This window comes from Corapipo altera, unplaced genomic scaffold (genome assembly GCF_003945725.1).
Source record: "Corapipo altera isolate COAL_440 unplaced genomic scaffold, ASM394572v1 0, whole genome shotgun sequence".
NCBI lineage: Eukaryota > Metazoa > Chordata > Aves > Passeriformes > Pipridae > Corapipo > Corapipo altera.
The window spans coordinates 3,997,900-4,013,585 of record NW_020884872.1 but is presented as its reverse complement, the minus strand read 5'-3'; the positions used below and the strand labels follow the sequence as shown (position 1 = coordinate 4,013,585).

Below are 15,686 nucleotides of genomic sequence, written 5' to 3'. Positions count from 1 at the left end.
CCCCCCCTCCTCCTCCTCCTCGACATTAACTGATAGAATGGCCATAATTTTGTGGGAATGCAAGGCCTCTCTGTAGTTTGCCAGATGTTCTGCAATTACTTTGAGCGGTAGCATGAACAAGTTTGACTACATCATGAGCAAAACTGCATTTTTAAGTGTGTTCTTGCACACGTGCATCTGCAGCACCCACCCACTTGTGCTTTCAAATTATTTATTCACACTTACTAGAAGCCCATTCTCAAACCAGTGGAAAACTGAAGAAAGGGACACTGTAATTTTACCTTGTTGGTCATTAAGTTCAAACACAGATTTTGAGGCGTTGGATTTATTTTTTAGTTATTCTTGCCTATTTTTTTTTAATCCATTTGCAAGATTGAAATTACTCAGCTTACCACTGGAGCCTGATTTCTTCCTTCAGCAGTTTATTAGGGGAAGGTGTGTTTTTACATCAGTTCTTACATTTTTTGGCACGAGTGGTTCCATCACAGTAACTCACATGTCATGCTCTGCATGCAGGTACCTGTGATGCTGCAGCCCCTCAGTGTCTTCATTTGGGTTCCCTCGAGTTCCAAATATGTTTGGAGGCCCGTGTGGCAGCTGGAGTTTTTGCATGTAGCTAATGTGCTCTACTCTCAGGCACAAAGTCACCCATTTAATTGTACAAGCAGAAAAAAAATGTGGTTTTCTGCTCTTTTACTGCCATCAGAATTAGGCCTTGTACCTGGTCTTATTTCTTCCGTGTAGCTTTTCACCTGATTATTCACTGCTAATGATCGCTCTCTGTTTCATATAAGAGATACCTGGAATTCCAAGAAGCTTTGATTATCTCTGCAAGACAAGAGCAGAATGATGGGCAGTGGGATGAGTGACTTAATGGAGTATTTTTCTGGTACAAATGCTTGAAAAGGAAAAAAAAAAAATCGGACATGGCCCAGAACAACAGCAGAAAGAGGGTAAAAAAATTCTGAAGTCTGTCTTCAGTGCCATCATGTGAGCCCATGTGGAACATCGTGACTCTGCTTACCAGCTGGAGCGGGTGGCACGGTGTCATTTATCTCAAAAACTCTTGGGGAAATACATGTGAGATTTGGGAGGAGTTTTGAAGCCCATGGGTGAGGAGTGTGAGTCTGTAAATCCGAATTTTGAAGCAGATAGGGGTGTTTGTTTCAGAGCCCAGCGGGTCATCGTGCCAGGCGCAGGAACGATGGGTGACGGATCAGAAATCCAGCGACGTGCAAAACAAAAATCTTTGCTGCAGATTTGAAAACTGCGCTAATGCAGGTGATAGCTGAGGTGTGGTGTCCTTGCCCACTGCATGAGGGACCTCTGAGGGACCTTCATGCTTTCTCCCCATCACCTTGAACAAAATTGATGCTACTGTGATTTCTCCGCCCCTTTGTTGCTATTCTCATCTGATGGGCCCTGGAACAAGACTGATGTTGCTGCTGCTGTAACAACACATGTCCTCAATCTGCTGTTTGTCAAGGATGCAACACAGGAACATCCTGGAAGGGGAATGCCTTTGCTGAACAGGTCACACAGCAGCATTGCTGGTGTGGCTGCACTGCATCCCCCCCCCGAACCATTGACCGAGGACGTTATTTGTTAATTCAGCCATATTTAGGATGAAAGTCTTGTCAGGACATCAACTATCTAAAAATAGTACACCTTTGTACACTTCTTGAAATAGTGCAAAGCATCCACATAAAGTCTTGGTTAAAAAGCAAACCCATTTTTTACATCAGCTTACAATGCGCTTTCTGTGGCTGGTTTTGCACCGTTGTACTTTGGATTTCCCTAAATACCTGTTGCATTGTTTGCTGTGCTTTCAGGGTAAGAGCTTTTGGGGAAATTTCCTGAATTTGCTGTTGTGCTCGGCACTGGGCTTTTGTATAAATGTTTGTTATGTTACATGACCTTAGTCCCCAAAAGCTGTAGCCAAAAAAGGCCCAGCTTTGTGCCACAGATAGGCAGTGTTGCCCCTTTCCCAGGGCAGCGGGTGTTAGGAGGGATCCTGCAGTTGGCAGGTGGAGTTGAGCAGGGCAGAGCTTGGGACAGACCATGTGGGAAAGTCAGGCTGCCCATACTCCATGACCAAAATTCCCCTTAGGCTGTTGCCCAGATAGCTGAGTAACAGGATCCCTCCTGCCATGACCAAGAACCACAGTGACCAGGTGTCCCTTTGTATTCCCATCAGTTCTGATGGCTTTCCACCCAGTGCATCTCTGTGTGGGGATGGAGCCCTTTGCTAACTGGGAATTGTTTGTGGATTGGCGAAGGAACCTGTTTGCTGCTTCTGTTGGAGGCTGGAGGTGGAGCAGGGTGTGGGTACAGCTGGAATCAGACATTGCTCCCAGTCTTTAGCAGCACACTTGGCACAAGTGTGGAATCCTTCCTGAAGCAGTGAAAAGGATTATGTGGGACTTGTGCTGAGAGGTACCTGTGCAGAAGGAGCTGCTGCTCTGGGCTCCAACCTGAGGCCTATTTCCACAGCCCAGCCAAGCAGAGCACATGGAGCATCAGTCTTCAAGAGTAAACTCCTAATGGAGAGTCCTGCTCCTGCCCTGATTCTGAATAATGACTGTTCTTGTGCATATCTTTGGCTTGGCTTTTGTTGCAGTAATAGCAAATGCTTTATCTATTTTCAAATAGGGCTCTGCTAGTTTGGTGTGTCATGTTTCCTCTCTTCTTGTCCTCCTCCCTCTCACAGGTTTTCTCTTTCTCCTTCCTATTTTCTTCTTGACCAATATGCTTTCTGTTTCTGGAGCCTCATCTCTCTTAGACTTGGGTCACGATTTTCATGTTGCTTTGCCTCTTACTGGGTTATTGGGAAAATTGCTTATTTGAAGAGGGGAGCCTTTTCATGGTTAGAAAAGGGAGAGCTATCTGCTGTTGAGATCTTAGCCATAAATAATCAGACTTTTTGCCATAATTTAATCATTGAGGAGCAATAGATAGTGTTCATGCAAGTCTTTAATACAGGCCAACAAAAATTAAATGAATGTAGATTATCCTTATTTAACCATGAAAGCAAATTGGTGAGTTACCATTTCATGGAAGGCCAGTGTCAGAGATGGGATTTGTTTTCCCAGATTTTCTGGTGCTCATTACCTCAATTTACCTTAGCCTTTAGAACAAATCTGCGACTTTACCTGCAATTTTTAGGTTCTTAGGATTATTGTGTTTATTAAATAAGTAATCTGCCTTTCAGAGATAATCTTTTTAAGCTACTATTCAGGAAAATGTTGCATGGGACCTTGTTTCTGCAGTCACTGGGGGGTTTAACAACTTTAATTTCTTTAACTTTCCTCTGATACTCCTCCAGGGAGTGTTTGGGTGTGCTCTGGGCCAGTCAGCATCGTTACTTCACGAAGGGATGTTTACATAATATGGAAAGTAAAAGTCATTCAGAACTAACTTCATCTTTTGTATTTTGGCAGGTTTAAAAAATGGCTGAAGATGGCAGTGATGAGATTATGTTTATTTGTAAGTATCAGGAAAAAGATCTGACTCTCATGTTGTGTGGCTTGTCTACTCAGAATGTTTGAAATTAAAGACTAAAACAAACTAAGATTTTATTTAGAAAAATATTTTATTAAAAGAAGCTCAAACAGCTTATGGAGGAATAGAGAGGAGGGTGTGTAATTGAAGCATACACATTCTGATTCTGCTGGCAAACACACAAGGAAACCTCTGAATGTGAGTGAGCAGAACAGCTTTTTCATGGCTGGACTAAGTGAGATTGAAGGCCTAACACCAGTGTAAGCCTTTGTTTATCCAGCCAGCTTTAGCAACCCCGAGGTGTCTGTGAGGAACTGTGACCTCTGGCCTGACCTGAAGATCTGCACCTCCACAGGAGGGGGAGGCAGGCTCATTATTCTTTCAGAACAAGCCCAGTTTGAGATGCACCAACTGCTCTGACAAGTCTCACTCGTGGCATTCACTGCCTGTGCTTCGTGTTTCTGCCCTCTGTGTAACCCCGTGTGCCTGGGATCTGGACTCGTGGGATCGTGGTGAGTGAGGGAAGGCTGCAGCAGTGGTGTACCAGGGAGTGTGGTGGGCAGTGCCCCATCCTTGGTGGAGCTTGGCCAGTAGCTCGTTTCCCGGTGGCACATTAGCCCTGCAGCCTTGCCTTTGTCACCAGCCTGGACATGAAGGATCAGGTATCACCGTGGAATAAAAAATTATTGAGATGCAGAGTCCACTCGCCTACTTGTGTGAGCAGAGGGGGCCCTGATATTGTGGATCAAATCAGGGCAGACCAGAATGTGTCCTTGGTTTTTGGATCCACAGTATTTTACCCCGATGACTCCACAGGTGCACTTTAACCTTATGGCAACTATATCAGGAAGTTCCACTTTTCCCTTCCACCGCAGATTCCTTCAAAAATAGTGTTGACTGCTGGCATTTTTATTGAGTTGCAGATACCAGTGGTGAAGTTACCTTGTCTTCCCCTTCCTAAAAAGATTCTGGTGGATAGCAACAAGAATGGAGATGTGATGCCATTCCTTAATTGCACAGATAGAAAGTCACACACACGATTTTCCTCTTTCCAGTGAAGTCTGTGGTCTTTGAATGTCTCGAGTTTTCTTGTGCTCTCCGTAATTAGTTTTTCCCATGGGATGTGGGGACTGCTTATGTTCTGAAAAAGTGAGTTGTTACAAATGATACTGTGCACTCTCAGAATTAACAACCTTGAGTACATATTTCACAGACAAGAGAGTTTTGGAATATTTTTTTTATAGAAGTCTGTGAAGACAGTCCCCCCGGAGGTATTTTATGCTTATTCCCATGCTAATTTTTGTGTTTCTCCTGTGGCTGTAATCTCTTGGTTTCTGTAAGGTATCCCCTGGATATTGAGACATGCCACACAATGTCAGTGTCATATTCCCCTGGATCTGGTCATTCCTCTGCAGAGGAGAGGAATGTGTGTGGTTTATTCCTGCATGTAATTGTGGACAGTGCAGTCTGAACCCATACAGTGGCTTATCTTTGCAGAAGTGAGGACTGCCTTGATGCAATCAGGAGAAAAGAAAAACACAAAGTTTCCTTTGACAGCAAAGCCTGTGTGAGAAGCTGCTGCTCTGGCTATTTCTTCCTGTCCTCGTTGGTTATGACAGCCCTTTGTGGGTGATAATCCATTTTTTTTCAGCAGTCTGGTTTACACATTCCAGTGTGGCTCCTCTCTGCTTTGGGAAATCTGTATTTAGCCCAGGTTATTTCAGGAATATTAAGCACAGTGTGAGCTACAGGCTCACCTAAAGGAGTGGGGATGGTGGGACAGTAAACAGGACAGCTGTAGGCTGAGTTTAGGTGCTGGTGCTGCATGGATGGAACTTCCCCACGGATTCTTTGCTCTGACACAACTGTCTGGTGCTGTACAGCAAGCCAGACTGGGAAATTAATTCAGCTGAAAAATAAACTGATGGGAAGAGCTGGTTGTCTCGTTCCTTGGTTCACCAGAAGGCAGCACAAACAGGAGGCAGCAGCCAGGCTTGGGGGTTGCATCAGTCAGTACTGCTGTTTGTCAAATATATGTGAATTTTCATTGCTAAGCTGTTTTTGTTGCCAGAAGAAGAAACAACGTGGAGCTGTGTATTGCAGTTTGGGATCCCCTGTTTTAGAAAAAGTCCTTTTATTCACTGGGACAAATACCTGGGGGAGAGAAGTTTCCAGTTAGGAGTTCAGAGTAGCTTTACCAGAGGGGACATACCTTGGAATGACATGGCTTTTGTCATGTCTCTTCCCAGACAAGGTGTAGTGATCCTCCTCTTTGCATCTTTACTGTGATTACCTGACTTGCCCTTGTAAGTGTGGAGCTCAGATGGAAATGGCACTACAGGAATATAACCCCTGTGTGATGATCTCCTCTGAAGCTGTGTCAGCAGCTGACCAGCCAGGGCAGTTTGGCAGCTATTTTTTCACAGCAAAGCAATGTATATGCATTTGGAATCCTGTTAAGTTTGCTTATTTTAGAAAGCCTCAAATTATCGTGGTCTGAAAATGGTTTCTTAGGAACCACTCAGTTCTGGGTAATTTACAGCCACTTAAACTAAAAGTTAATTTAGGTAAGCTGACAGTGAACTAAGTGTATTGTGCAGCCAGATGACTTGTTTGGAAAGGCACCAGAAGGTATCTTAGAGGTCTGTCTCTCTGCTCTGTGGGTGAGAAGTGTGTGTGGGCCAGGCATGGCTCTGGGCAGAGCTGGGCTCCCAAAACATGCTTGTGCTGCGGTCTGTGCCAGTTCTGGTGCTGATTTATGCCTCCTGTCACTGAAAACACCACATTAGCCAAGCTGTTTCTAAAAAACCAGGTTCTGGGGAAGGTAGTAATGTGGTTTTCTTTATCTGCTACATGTTATAGCACTTTATCTGAAGAATAATGCCATCTTTAAGCAGAATATTTACTGTGGATGTAAGGCAATTATTTTCCCTCTGAGAGAGAATTTAAACAATTGTCTTCTGATAGCACTGATCACAGTGTGTGTTATCTCACCTATGCAGGTGCCAGCTATCAACTCCATGTTCAATTATTCATGTTCTTTTAAGCAATACAAATAAACATCTGCCTCTCTATGTATGTATTTTGCCTGGTGCCAGGTTTGGCTTGGAAGAAGGAGGTGGTTGTCTCACAGAAGTGTTTTATCAACCTTTTCTCTCTGCTTCCTTGCAGGGTGCGAGGACTGTGGCCAGTACCACGATTCAGAGTGTCCTGAGCTGGGCCCAGTGGTGACAGTCAAAGACTCCTTTGTCTTGAGCAGGGCAAGGTAAGGAATGTTTGAATTAGTCCTGCCTAACACAACACCCCTGTTAGTCCTTTAAAACGTATCTACTGGCTAATGGGTGTCGCTGACAGCTGGAAAGCAAAGTCCCAGTGGGCTGCAGAAATTTATGGAAAGCACATGGCCTTGATTAAATAGAAAAATTGATGCACGCACTTGAGTGCTGTACTGAACTGAAGCCAAAAAAATAACTTGCTGCTCATCAGGATTTGGTTTCTCCGCAGAGGTTTCTGGCAAAAAGTCAGGTAGTGCCAGATGGGGTGATGACTCCTGTCTTGGTTGAGTACCTGCCACATTTTCCCCTCCTCAGATGCACTGTATTAGTTTCAGAGAAGTGTGTGAGGATTTCTCATTTGTGCTGTATCCTCCTGCTTGGTATGAACTGCATTATTCCTCTACTTAGAAGCAAAACAAGTTGTTCTCATTATTGTGGGTCTTTAGGAATGATTAGGGGTAATAGTTCTGTCAGAAAATCTGTGACAGCACAGCAGAAACGCTCATGTTTGCCAAAAGAAACAAACAGACTAAATCTAGTTGGGAGCAAACAACACTGAGTAGTGATTTTTACAGAGAAAGACAATCGGGCGTTGTCAGCAAAATTCATATTAAGATGTAAAATGTAAGGCTCAAGAAAGGAACCAGCTATTGAGAAGATGTAGTACAAATCCAAAAAGGGAAGAGAGTTCAAATGGAGTTCAAATGGATTATATAATGTGCTCAAGGCTTCTATATTTCTCCTTGGGGGAGTCACAGGCAGAAAACATGGGCATGTGGGCAGCAAGTCTGGCACCTGCTGGCTCTGTAGGCCGTAGTGTGTATTCCCAGGATATTTTTGTAACAAATACTGGATGTGCCACGTGGGGCAGGATGCTCCTGGTGTCCCGCCCTGTACACTGGCAGCACTTGTGCAGGAGCTGTCACTGGTTTTCTGGAAAAGGAACTACCCTGGCAGCTCCTGCCAGGCAGCACCTTCCTGTGCCTGGAAAAGCCTGCCATGGATGACCTGCTGCAGCAGATGGTAATGGTTAACAGCCCTGACACTAGAGGTGCTTTGTCTTTGGAGGTAGTTTCAAAATAGGAACAACAGAAACTGGGGATGGAGGCGCTTTTCTTACACACAGAATCTGGGCAGTGCAGTAAGTTCCAGCCTGCACTACACAGATTGAATGACTGTTATTTCTTACCTTTTATCTATTTTCTTCTTGCAATTCAATGCTCTTACTTATTTGTATGGTGGAAAATTACCACAGTGTCCAAAACTTCCAACTGTGACTGTTTGCAAATGTGGTGCTTGCACTGGTTTTCAGGGGGGTTTTTTTTGACATTCAAATGCCAAGTTTTCCCTAGTGGAAGTTTGGGCTACTGGACAGTAGATTTGAAAGCAGAATTTAAAACTAACTGTATAACAGAAAAATGTGTTTATTTTCCTGAACAGTTTACAGCTGAAATCAGGTAAGATAAGAAAAGGAAAGAAGAAATGTAAGAGCAACCTTTATTTTACATCTGGGAACAGTAGCTGAGAGAGTGAGTTGTCTGAGGTTGAGGGCAAGTTTAACCACAAAGTGGATATGACTCTCTTAAAAAACAGTCTAGTTGTTTAACCACAATTGTTGTTTCCTCTGTCCTAATGAAGAGATAAAATGAATAAACCATAAAGATTATAAAAGAAGTGTTGAGAAACATCTCCTGAGCTTCACTGTCTCTAACATTGCTTATTCTATGTTTAAAACTGAAAACGTTTTTTTTCAATTAATTTGCTTATCACTATTATCTTCTTGTATTTCTCTTCATCTAGACACTAAAGCAGTTCTGCCAGTGTCAACCTTTGTAGTCAGTAGTCTGTCTGATTATTTTTAGCTTTTCATCTGTTAGCACAGACCTGAAAAAACAGAGTTGCACTTGGGGTCTGTAAAACCAATACAGTGATTTTTTTGGGAAGATGTTTTCTGTGTGTTCTGTGTAGTAACAATCTTTATTGCACAGAAGCACTTGTGATCAATGTATCAGTATTTGTAATAGGGGATCTACAAGGCAGATGGGAAGCTTTTGATCTGCATAAGTCTATAAGGTGTTAATTTGGGGAGGGATATAGTTTATTTTTTAAAGTAAGCATGATCATAACCAGAGATATGTAGGATAATTCATTTGGGAAGAGGCCTCAGGATATTCCAGTCAGAACTAACATCCATGCTGAACCACTCATTTTTATGCATATTGTCCCTTCTGCTTTTGCCATGAGCCCATTTTTAATGTCTTTCCTGTACTGGGAGCCCAAAAAAGGAGGCAGTAAATCATTAGGATCTCATGAGTGCAGAGCAGAGGGGAACAATCAGTTGCCCCAGTTGTTGTGGCCTCCAGGTAAAGAACCATTGATCATGACCCTCTAAGCCTGACAACCCAATGAGTTATGTCCTCTAGTAGTTGTGTACCCATCCAAGACCATAACATTCCAACTTGGATACAGAGAGAATTGTTGAAAGCCTAAAAAAAAGTAATTTCCCTTAAGTTGAAGGGAAATGGCATCTACTGCTCTTCTCTTGTCCACAAAGCCAGTCATTCTGTCCTGAAAAACAAACAGTTTGTCAGGCATGAGTTGCCCTTATTCATTCTGTTGGGACTCTTTCCAGCCACCTTCTCCTCATGTGCCCATAAATGCCTCCCAAAAGGTCTTGTTCCATGGCTTTCCCAGGGGCTGAAGTGAGGCAAATCAGCCTGTAGTTCCCTTTGGAATATAATCCTTTTTTTGAAGATGAGTGCAACATTTGTCTTTCTTCAGTCACCATCACAGAATGGTTTGGGCTGGAAGGGTCTTCAAAGATCATCCAGTTCCCTTGCCATGGTCAGGGATGCCATTCAGTAGACTGGGTGGCTCAAAGCCCCATCCAACCTGTCCTTGAACACCTCCAGGGATGAGGAATCCATAGGTTCTCTGGGCAACCTGTTCCAGTGCCTCACTGCTCTCGAAGTAAAGAATTTCTTCCCAATATCTAATCTAAATCTCTCCTCATTTAGTTTAAAATCATTCCCCCTTGTCACCATCCACCTGTGCAAAAAAGTCACTCTCTGTTTTTTATAAGCCCACTGAAAGGCCACAATGAGGTCTCCCTGGAACCTTCTCTTCTCCAGGCTGAACAACCCCAGCTCTCTCAGCCTTTCCTCACAGCAGAGCTGCTCCAGCCCTCTGATCATCCTCGTGGCCTCCTCTGAACCCACTCCAGCAGGTCCACCTCTTTCCTGATGGATGCAGCACTGCAGGCTGGGGTCTCGTGAGGGCAGAGGAGAGGGGGAGTCATCAGACACCTCCCCTGATGCCCATGGTCTTTCCAAGACAATTGAGAGTAGTCTCAGTATGGTATTGGACTACTCTGTTGGGATTCTCAGGTGCAGCCAGTCCAGGTAGGTTCCTGGACTTACACAGACTGAGCTCTCTCAGGTAATCACTGATTTGTCCCTCCTCCACTGCTGGTAGTTATTTTCCTCTATTTATAAACCCTCACAGAACTTAGGGTGTGTTGATCAGGAGACTTTGCTGTTACCAGAGACTGGAGAAATACATGTTGACTTCTTTCTTTCATGGGTTCCTGCAGTGTTGTCCCATGGGTAATTATTTTTTTCTTAAGTCTCTCTTCAATTTTTAGGTCTTCTCTGCCTTCTAATTTGGAGATAAGACAACTGGAAGATGGGACTGAAGGAGTGTTTGCTCTGACCCAGCTGGTGAAGCGCACCCAGTTTGGCCCATTTGAGTGCAAGAGAGTTCTCAAGGTGGAAAAAGAATCAGTTTTTCCCCTGAAGGTGAGGCACAGCACGTGAGAAGCAAGAACAAACCGTCAGTTTTACCTGTGATGGATTTATGCCATCTAAAACTATGGAAAAAAGTGTATGTAGGGGGATTATTTGGAACATCTTTTAGGTGTGCTCTGTAATGGATGAGTTAAAGAAACAATCTCTGGGCAAGGTACAGAAGAAATAAACTAGTGGATCATTCTGTGTTTGAAGTGTTATAAGAGGTACAGTCAGCAAAACTGGTTGTCTTTCACCTTCTGCATGTGATGATACAAGAGGGACAACAACTATGGCAGTTAATGAGACTCTTCAACTGGATTGTTTAGCTTTATGGAACATGCAGAAGAAGTTGAGTTTTTTCTTCTGCCTTGCATTTGTTTTATTCCTCTCTTGACAAGTTTTGGCAGGAAAAATGCAACTCTGGAAATGGAATTCGGTCTTAGTTTTCACTAATACCTAAGTCAGAAGTCAGCCATTTTTTGAGAAACTGGTGGCTGTAGCAAGAATTCTTAGGATAGGAAGTCAGTTTGTTCCCATCCTGGTTCTGGTAGTCTGTCTCAGACTTACCCATCTGAAGGTGTGACTGATAAATGAAACACGCCTCGTGCCAGTGTTGAGGCTTACCTTGTCTCTGGTGTGCACTGAAAAGAAGCCATTGCAAAAGCAGGAAATAAAAATCTTCTTTGACTTTGTGTTATTTATCGGGGGTTTTTATTACATGCACGTGTTTTTCTTGGTAGGTGTTCCAGAAGGATGGGCCCCTGGTGTATTTTGACACCACAAACGAGGACGATTGCAACTGGATGATGATGGTGCGACCGGCCACCGAGTATGAGCATCAAAACTTAACTGCCTTCCAGCATGACAATGACATTTACTTCACCACCTGCCAGGATATCCCGCCAGGGACTGAGCTGCGAGTGTGGTATGCAGCTTTTTACGCCAAAAAAATGGAAAAGCCAGTGCTGAAGCAGGTCCCTAGTGTTGCCAATGGTATGTGTGGGGGCCTTTCTTCCTTCCTAAGGGCCCAGTGCTGACAGGGACTGACAGTCCCTTGCTGTTGTAGTTGACAGGGCTGTTTATCCAGTAGGCTCTGCCCCCTGCGTCAGGCTAACCTGCATACAGGGGTGCCCTGCAAGAAGAAAGCACAGATTCTTCACCATGGTGCAGCCAAGTTTTTGAAAACAGACGGCCTAGTTGGTGACTGAGCCTCTTCAGAGTGAACAAACTGGATAAATAGTTCTTAACTAATGAATTGGTGGTTGCATTTCTGTTTTTCTGGGTAGAAGGGCAAAGGAACTCGAGTATCAGTGAAGTCTAAACATATGTGCAGATTTTCTAAGGAAGCCATTCCCCTTCAGTTGCAGTGAAAGTGTTTTGGTTTTGCACAAAACTGTTACACAGTTCTGAAAAAACTACATTTGTCTTAAGACATGGGACCCACTAGAATAAGATCCACATGACTGTTTGTGCATTGGAAAGAAAGGCAGCGGATTTTTTAGAATCTGAATTAGAATTGCCAGAACTCTGTTGTTCCTCTGCCCCTTTGCTTGCAAGGGTGTTTTCCTCTTGCTCTGGAGTTGGGAGTGTTCCCTGAATGGTATTACTGCTATGCTAAGTATAATTTGGGGTGACAAGTGCTTGGGGAGAGGCCATTGCCATCAGCTTTATGGCTGAATCTTGATCATAAGCAGAATCTCAAGTGCTACAGCTGAATTATTGCAGTTGACAGGTTTCTGAATTACGAGGTGTTTTTGGTTGGTATTGAGAGGTTTCATCTTTTTCCTCTTTAGTTTAACCTGTTCATGTATTATTGCACATGGATATGGGCATTTAAAAATATTGCTTAAGTATGTCCTGCTCTTTCTGTTCAGCACTTTCACTGTACACTCCAAAATATTAAAGGCACATTGCATGAGATTCAGGTATAAGAATGTCCTGGTTAAAATTTTACACGAGAATGTTATTTGCAGGCCTGTTACAGAGCAAAACTTTTTGACTATGGTTACTGCTCTCAGCCCAGAGCAGGAGAATCAAAAGGTCTGGAAAGTAAAGAAGATGAACTGTTTTTCCTCTTCACAGATGTGTGCTTGGCAATGATGGAATCTGATAAAGAGGGGAATAAGGGCTCTTCAAAATCTTCTGCTGTCTTACCCCATAAAAAACCGAAGAAATCCAGCATATCAGCAGCTGATCCAGCAGGTAGGCAAAATTACAGTGTTTTTAAGGAGGTAGAGAGCAGATCTACAGAGCTCTGAGGTCTAACAGTTCTATGTATATAATTATATATATATGGTTATATATCTTACAGCAAATATTAATTCAGAGAGGATTTGAAAGTCTGGATTTTAATTTTCATGGGCACAGTGCTTAAAATACATATGCAGGTCAAAAAGAAACAGAGAGGCCAAACCTTTAGGCAGGTGATTTTCATGAAAAACACAACTGCTCCTGACTTTGGAGGTGGTTGGTGTTGGAGTGGGGGCAATCCTAAACAAAATCTTCAGACTCCCTGTGCAAAGTGTAACAGTTCAAATGATCAGGTTCCAGAAGAAAACATGAGACTGTTGGGTAGGTGTAAGAACAGTTTGGAAATTACAAAAATACTGGCCATCCCCAAATGACAATAATACCATAAGCCTATTCATGTTGAGACTGTTCTGGATTACAGGAACTCAAATTTAAATAAATTTTTAAACAATACAGATACTCTTGGCAAAGAACATATGGCTGAGGAAATAGGACAGTCAGAGTACATAGTGTGGAGATCAGAATCAAAGAAAACCATTCTGGGCCTGTTCTTTAAAAGGTCACTTTCCTAAATTTTGCTTATTAATACTAAAAGTAGCCAAGAGGAGAGTTGTTGCAGATGTGTACAAATTAATTCTTTAGAAGATCCATTTGTTCCTGTTGGTAACTCTCACAGCTAAAAATGGGAAGTTGACTGGGGAGTTGTCTTTGAGCTTGGCATTATTGACTTTTCTGGGGGTAAATTATGAAGAATTTCAACAGCCCCTCCCACATCCTTCATCCTGCTGTCTGAAAGTCCAACTTCAATAGAAACAAAATGCTACCTGTTGTATTTTGGGAACCCTAAAATGTTCCCACTGATGTCGTGTTTTGGTGCTTCCAAACCAAAATATTCTCCTTTTGATTCTGACTGTTTACCTCAAGTCATGCAAAGCAGTTGCCCACTGACAGATCTGTGGTTCCAAGTAAACCACGTTGCCCTGAAGCCTCCCTAGAAGCCTGAGGAAGTGGGAACTTAAACAGGACCTGACTCTTCCTGACAAACCAGAGCACAACTAGGGTTTCTGGGCTTACTGCTGGAGGCAGCTGAAGAGCAAAGGAAGTGCAGAGTCAGGGAAAATTAAGTTATGCAGAATCTTGGTGTTTAGGTTTGCTGGTTTTGTCCTCCTGGACAGAGCTCTCAAGAAGTTCTTTATGTACCCTGTGAAGAAGGAATTTCTGTTGCTGTACTATCTAGTAATTTCTTATTTATTTGTTTATTACAGCGTGGATGAGATCACACCCCTGTAGTGCAGAATGTTGAGCATAACTTGTAGCAGGGAACAGCCTCTACCTCAGAAAATCTGTTATTTTGGTTTAAGAGCCAACACTGAAAAGGAGGAAGAACTTTATTTTTCCCCTCACAGATGAGGTCCTCAGGCAGAGGGAGATGAACTGACCTGCTGATGATCATCCAGGAAATCTGTGGCAGAAACTGAAGCACAGTTTGAATTCCCTGTGCTGCCATTCACTTACCCAAACTTCAGTGTCATCCTCCTCCTCTGAGGGAGTATTGTACACTGTGGAATATTCAGCTTTGTGTGAGCAAAAAAAATCTCTGAATTTGTCCAGATTTATTGGATCCTCTTGACAAATTCAGACACATTATTCAAGGACTAAAATACAATGGTCTGTGAACAGAGTAACCATTTTCCTCTTTTTTTTCCATTTTCCCCCTAATTTCTTCTTTATTTTCGCTATTTGTCCTGAACTTGAAAAAACATTAAATCAAAACATTAATATGGTGGTTTCATAGCACATTTGATTAATGGAACTGCTCAAACCCAGGTTTTCATTGTCTTCACCCTTACTTCCATTAATCCAAATGTTCTTACTCTGCAATACTCTTCACAGAGAACAAGGAGGCTTCTCCTGCTTCTTTCCTCAGCTGACTCAGAAGAGCACTGGTAACTCCAGTTTTAAAGGTGCTAAAAATTGCATTATATCATGACTTTTATAAACACAGTTCTTAGAAAGTGAAAAAGGAGCCCTCAGGACTTTACAAGAGCACTGATACTCTCTCCTGGCATCATTTAGTATCTTCTGGTGTTTCAAATGTTCATGTTTGGAAAATCCTGAAGTGATCCCAGCTGCCCCCACGGGCCTTTTGTACCGCTTAAATTGTAACCTGTGATACTCAGGGAGGTATTGCAAGATAAATAAAGCCACAGGGATTTACCACCTTTCCCTTTCCAAGGCTTTTCAGTATTTCTTCTTACTGTGATTTAGTGAACACTCCGGAAGGCAGTGGAACAGCAGAAGCAAAGCCCAGCCAGTGGATGTGTAAAGTGTGTTCATCTGCTTTCCAGGAGCCTCAGCTGCTGACAGGTAAGAAGTGCTAGAAATTCATGAGAGAATACTGAGAACCATCAGCAGAATTCTGCTCTTCCACAGCCATGATAATCCACGATGCAGTAAGATAAAGGTTTTAGGTTTTGTGTTCCTTTAAGAAAAAGGGTAGCAGAGAAGGTGATATTTTGTGTGATATTTTGGATGTGAGTGGTCAGTCTCTGGGCAAACAACTTTATTGTTGAATCTAGAAGAAATAAAACTGTTGTTTAGAGGATGACATGTGACTGTCAGGAAAATCAAGGATGGGGAGCTGCATGAGCAGTGTGGAAGGTCAGTGATGCCAGCTTATACTTCGTAATATTTTCTGTCTGGTATTTATGGCACATATTTAGTAAAGGTAATGAAATACTTATTTTTTTTCTGCATTTTGTTTGCAGCTATATTATGCAGTTTTTTAAAAAAAATAATTAGAAGCTCTGACCATTCAAGGAATTGTTTTTGAAAAGGGAGCTTAGGCCCCTAAATAACTTGTGCATTTGGA

At 42.8% G+C, this 15,686-nt stretch overlaps 1 protein-coding gene across 5 annotated transcripts in view; it reads left to right on the top strand.

Moving 5' to 3' along the window:
• The window catches only part of PRDM15 (PR/SET domain 15), a 44,133-nt gene that overhangs the window by 9,759 nt on the left and 18,688 nt on the right, over nucleotides 1-15,686 (top strand). For 3 of the 5 annotated variants that reach the window (XM_027635062.1, XM_027635043.1, XM_027635053.1), the window contains exons 1-6: nucleotides 3,138-3,486; nucleotides 6,673-6,766; nucleotides 10,420-10,573; nucleotides 11,305-11,557; nucleotides 12,647-12,766; nucleotides 15,083-15,181. In XM_027635062.1, the coding sequence (XP_027490863.1) occupies nucleotides 3,450-3,486; nucleotides 6,673-6,766; nucleotides 10,420-10,573; nucleotides 11,305-11,557; nucleotides 12,647-12,766; nucleotides 15,083-15,181 (757 nt within the window). In that variant the 5' untranslated portion in view covers nucleotides 3,138-3,449. Of the gene's footprint in view, nucleotides 1-3,137; nucleotides 3,487-5,680; nucleotides 5,690-6,672; nucleotides 6,767-10,419; nucleotides 10,574-11,304; nucleotides 11,558-12,646; nucleotides 12,767-15,082; nucleotides 15,182-15,686 lie in introns of those variants that run through there. The other 2 variants (XM_027635069.1, XM_027635075.1) reach the window with 2 other exon arrangements.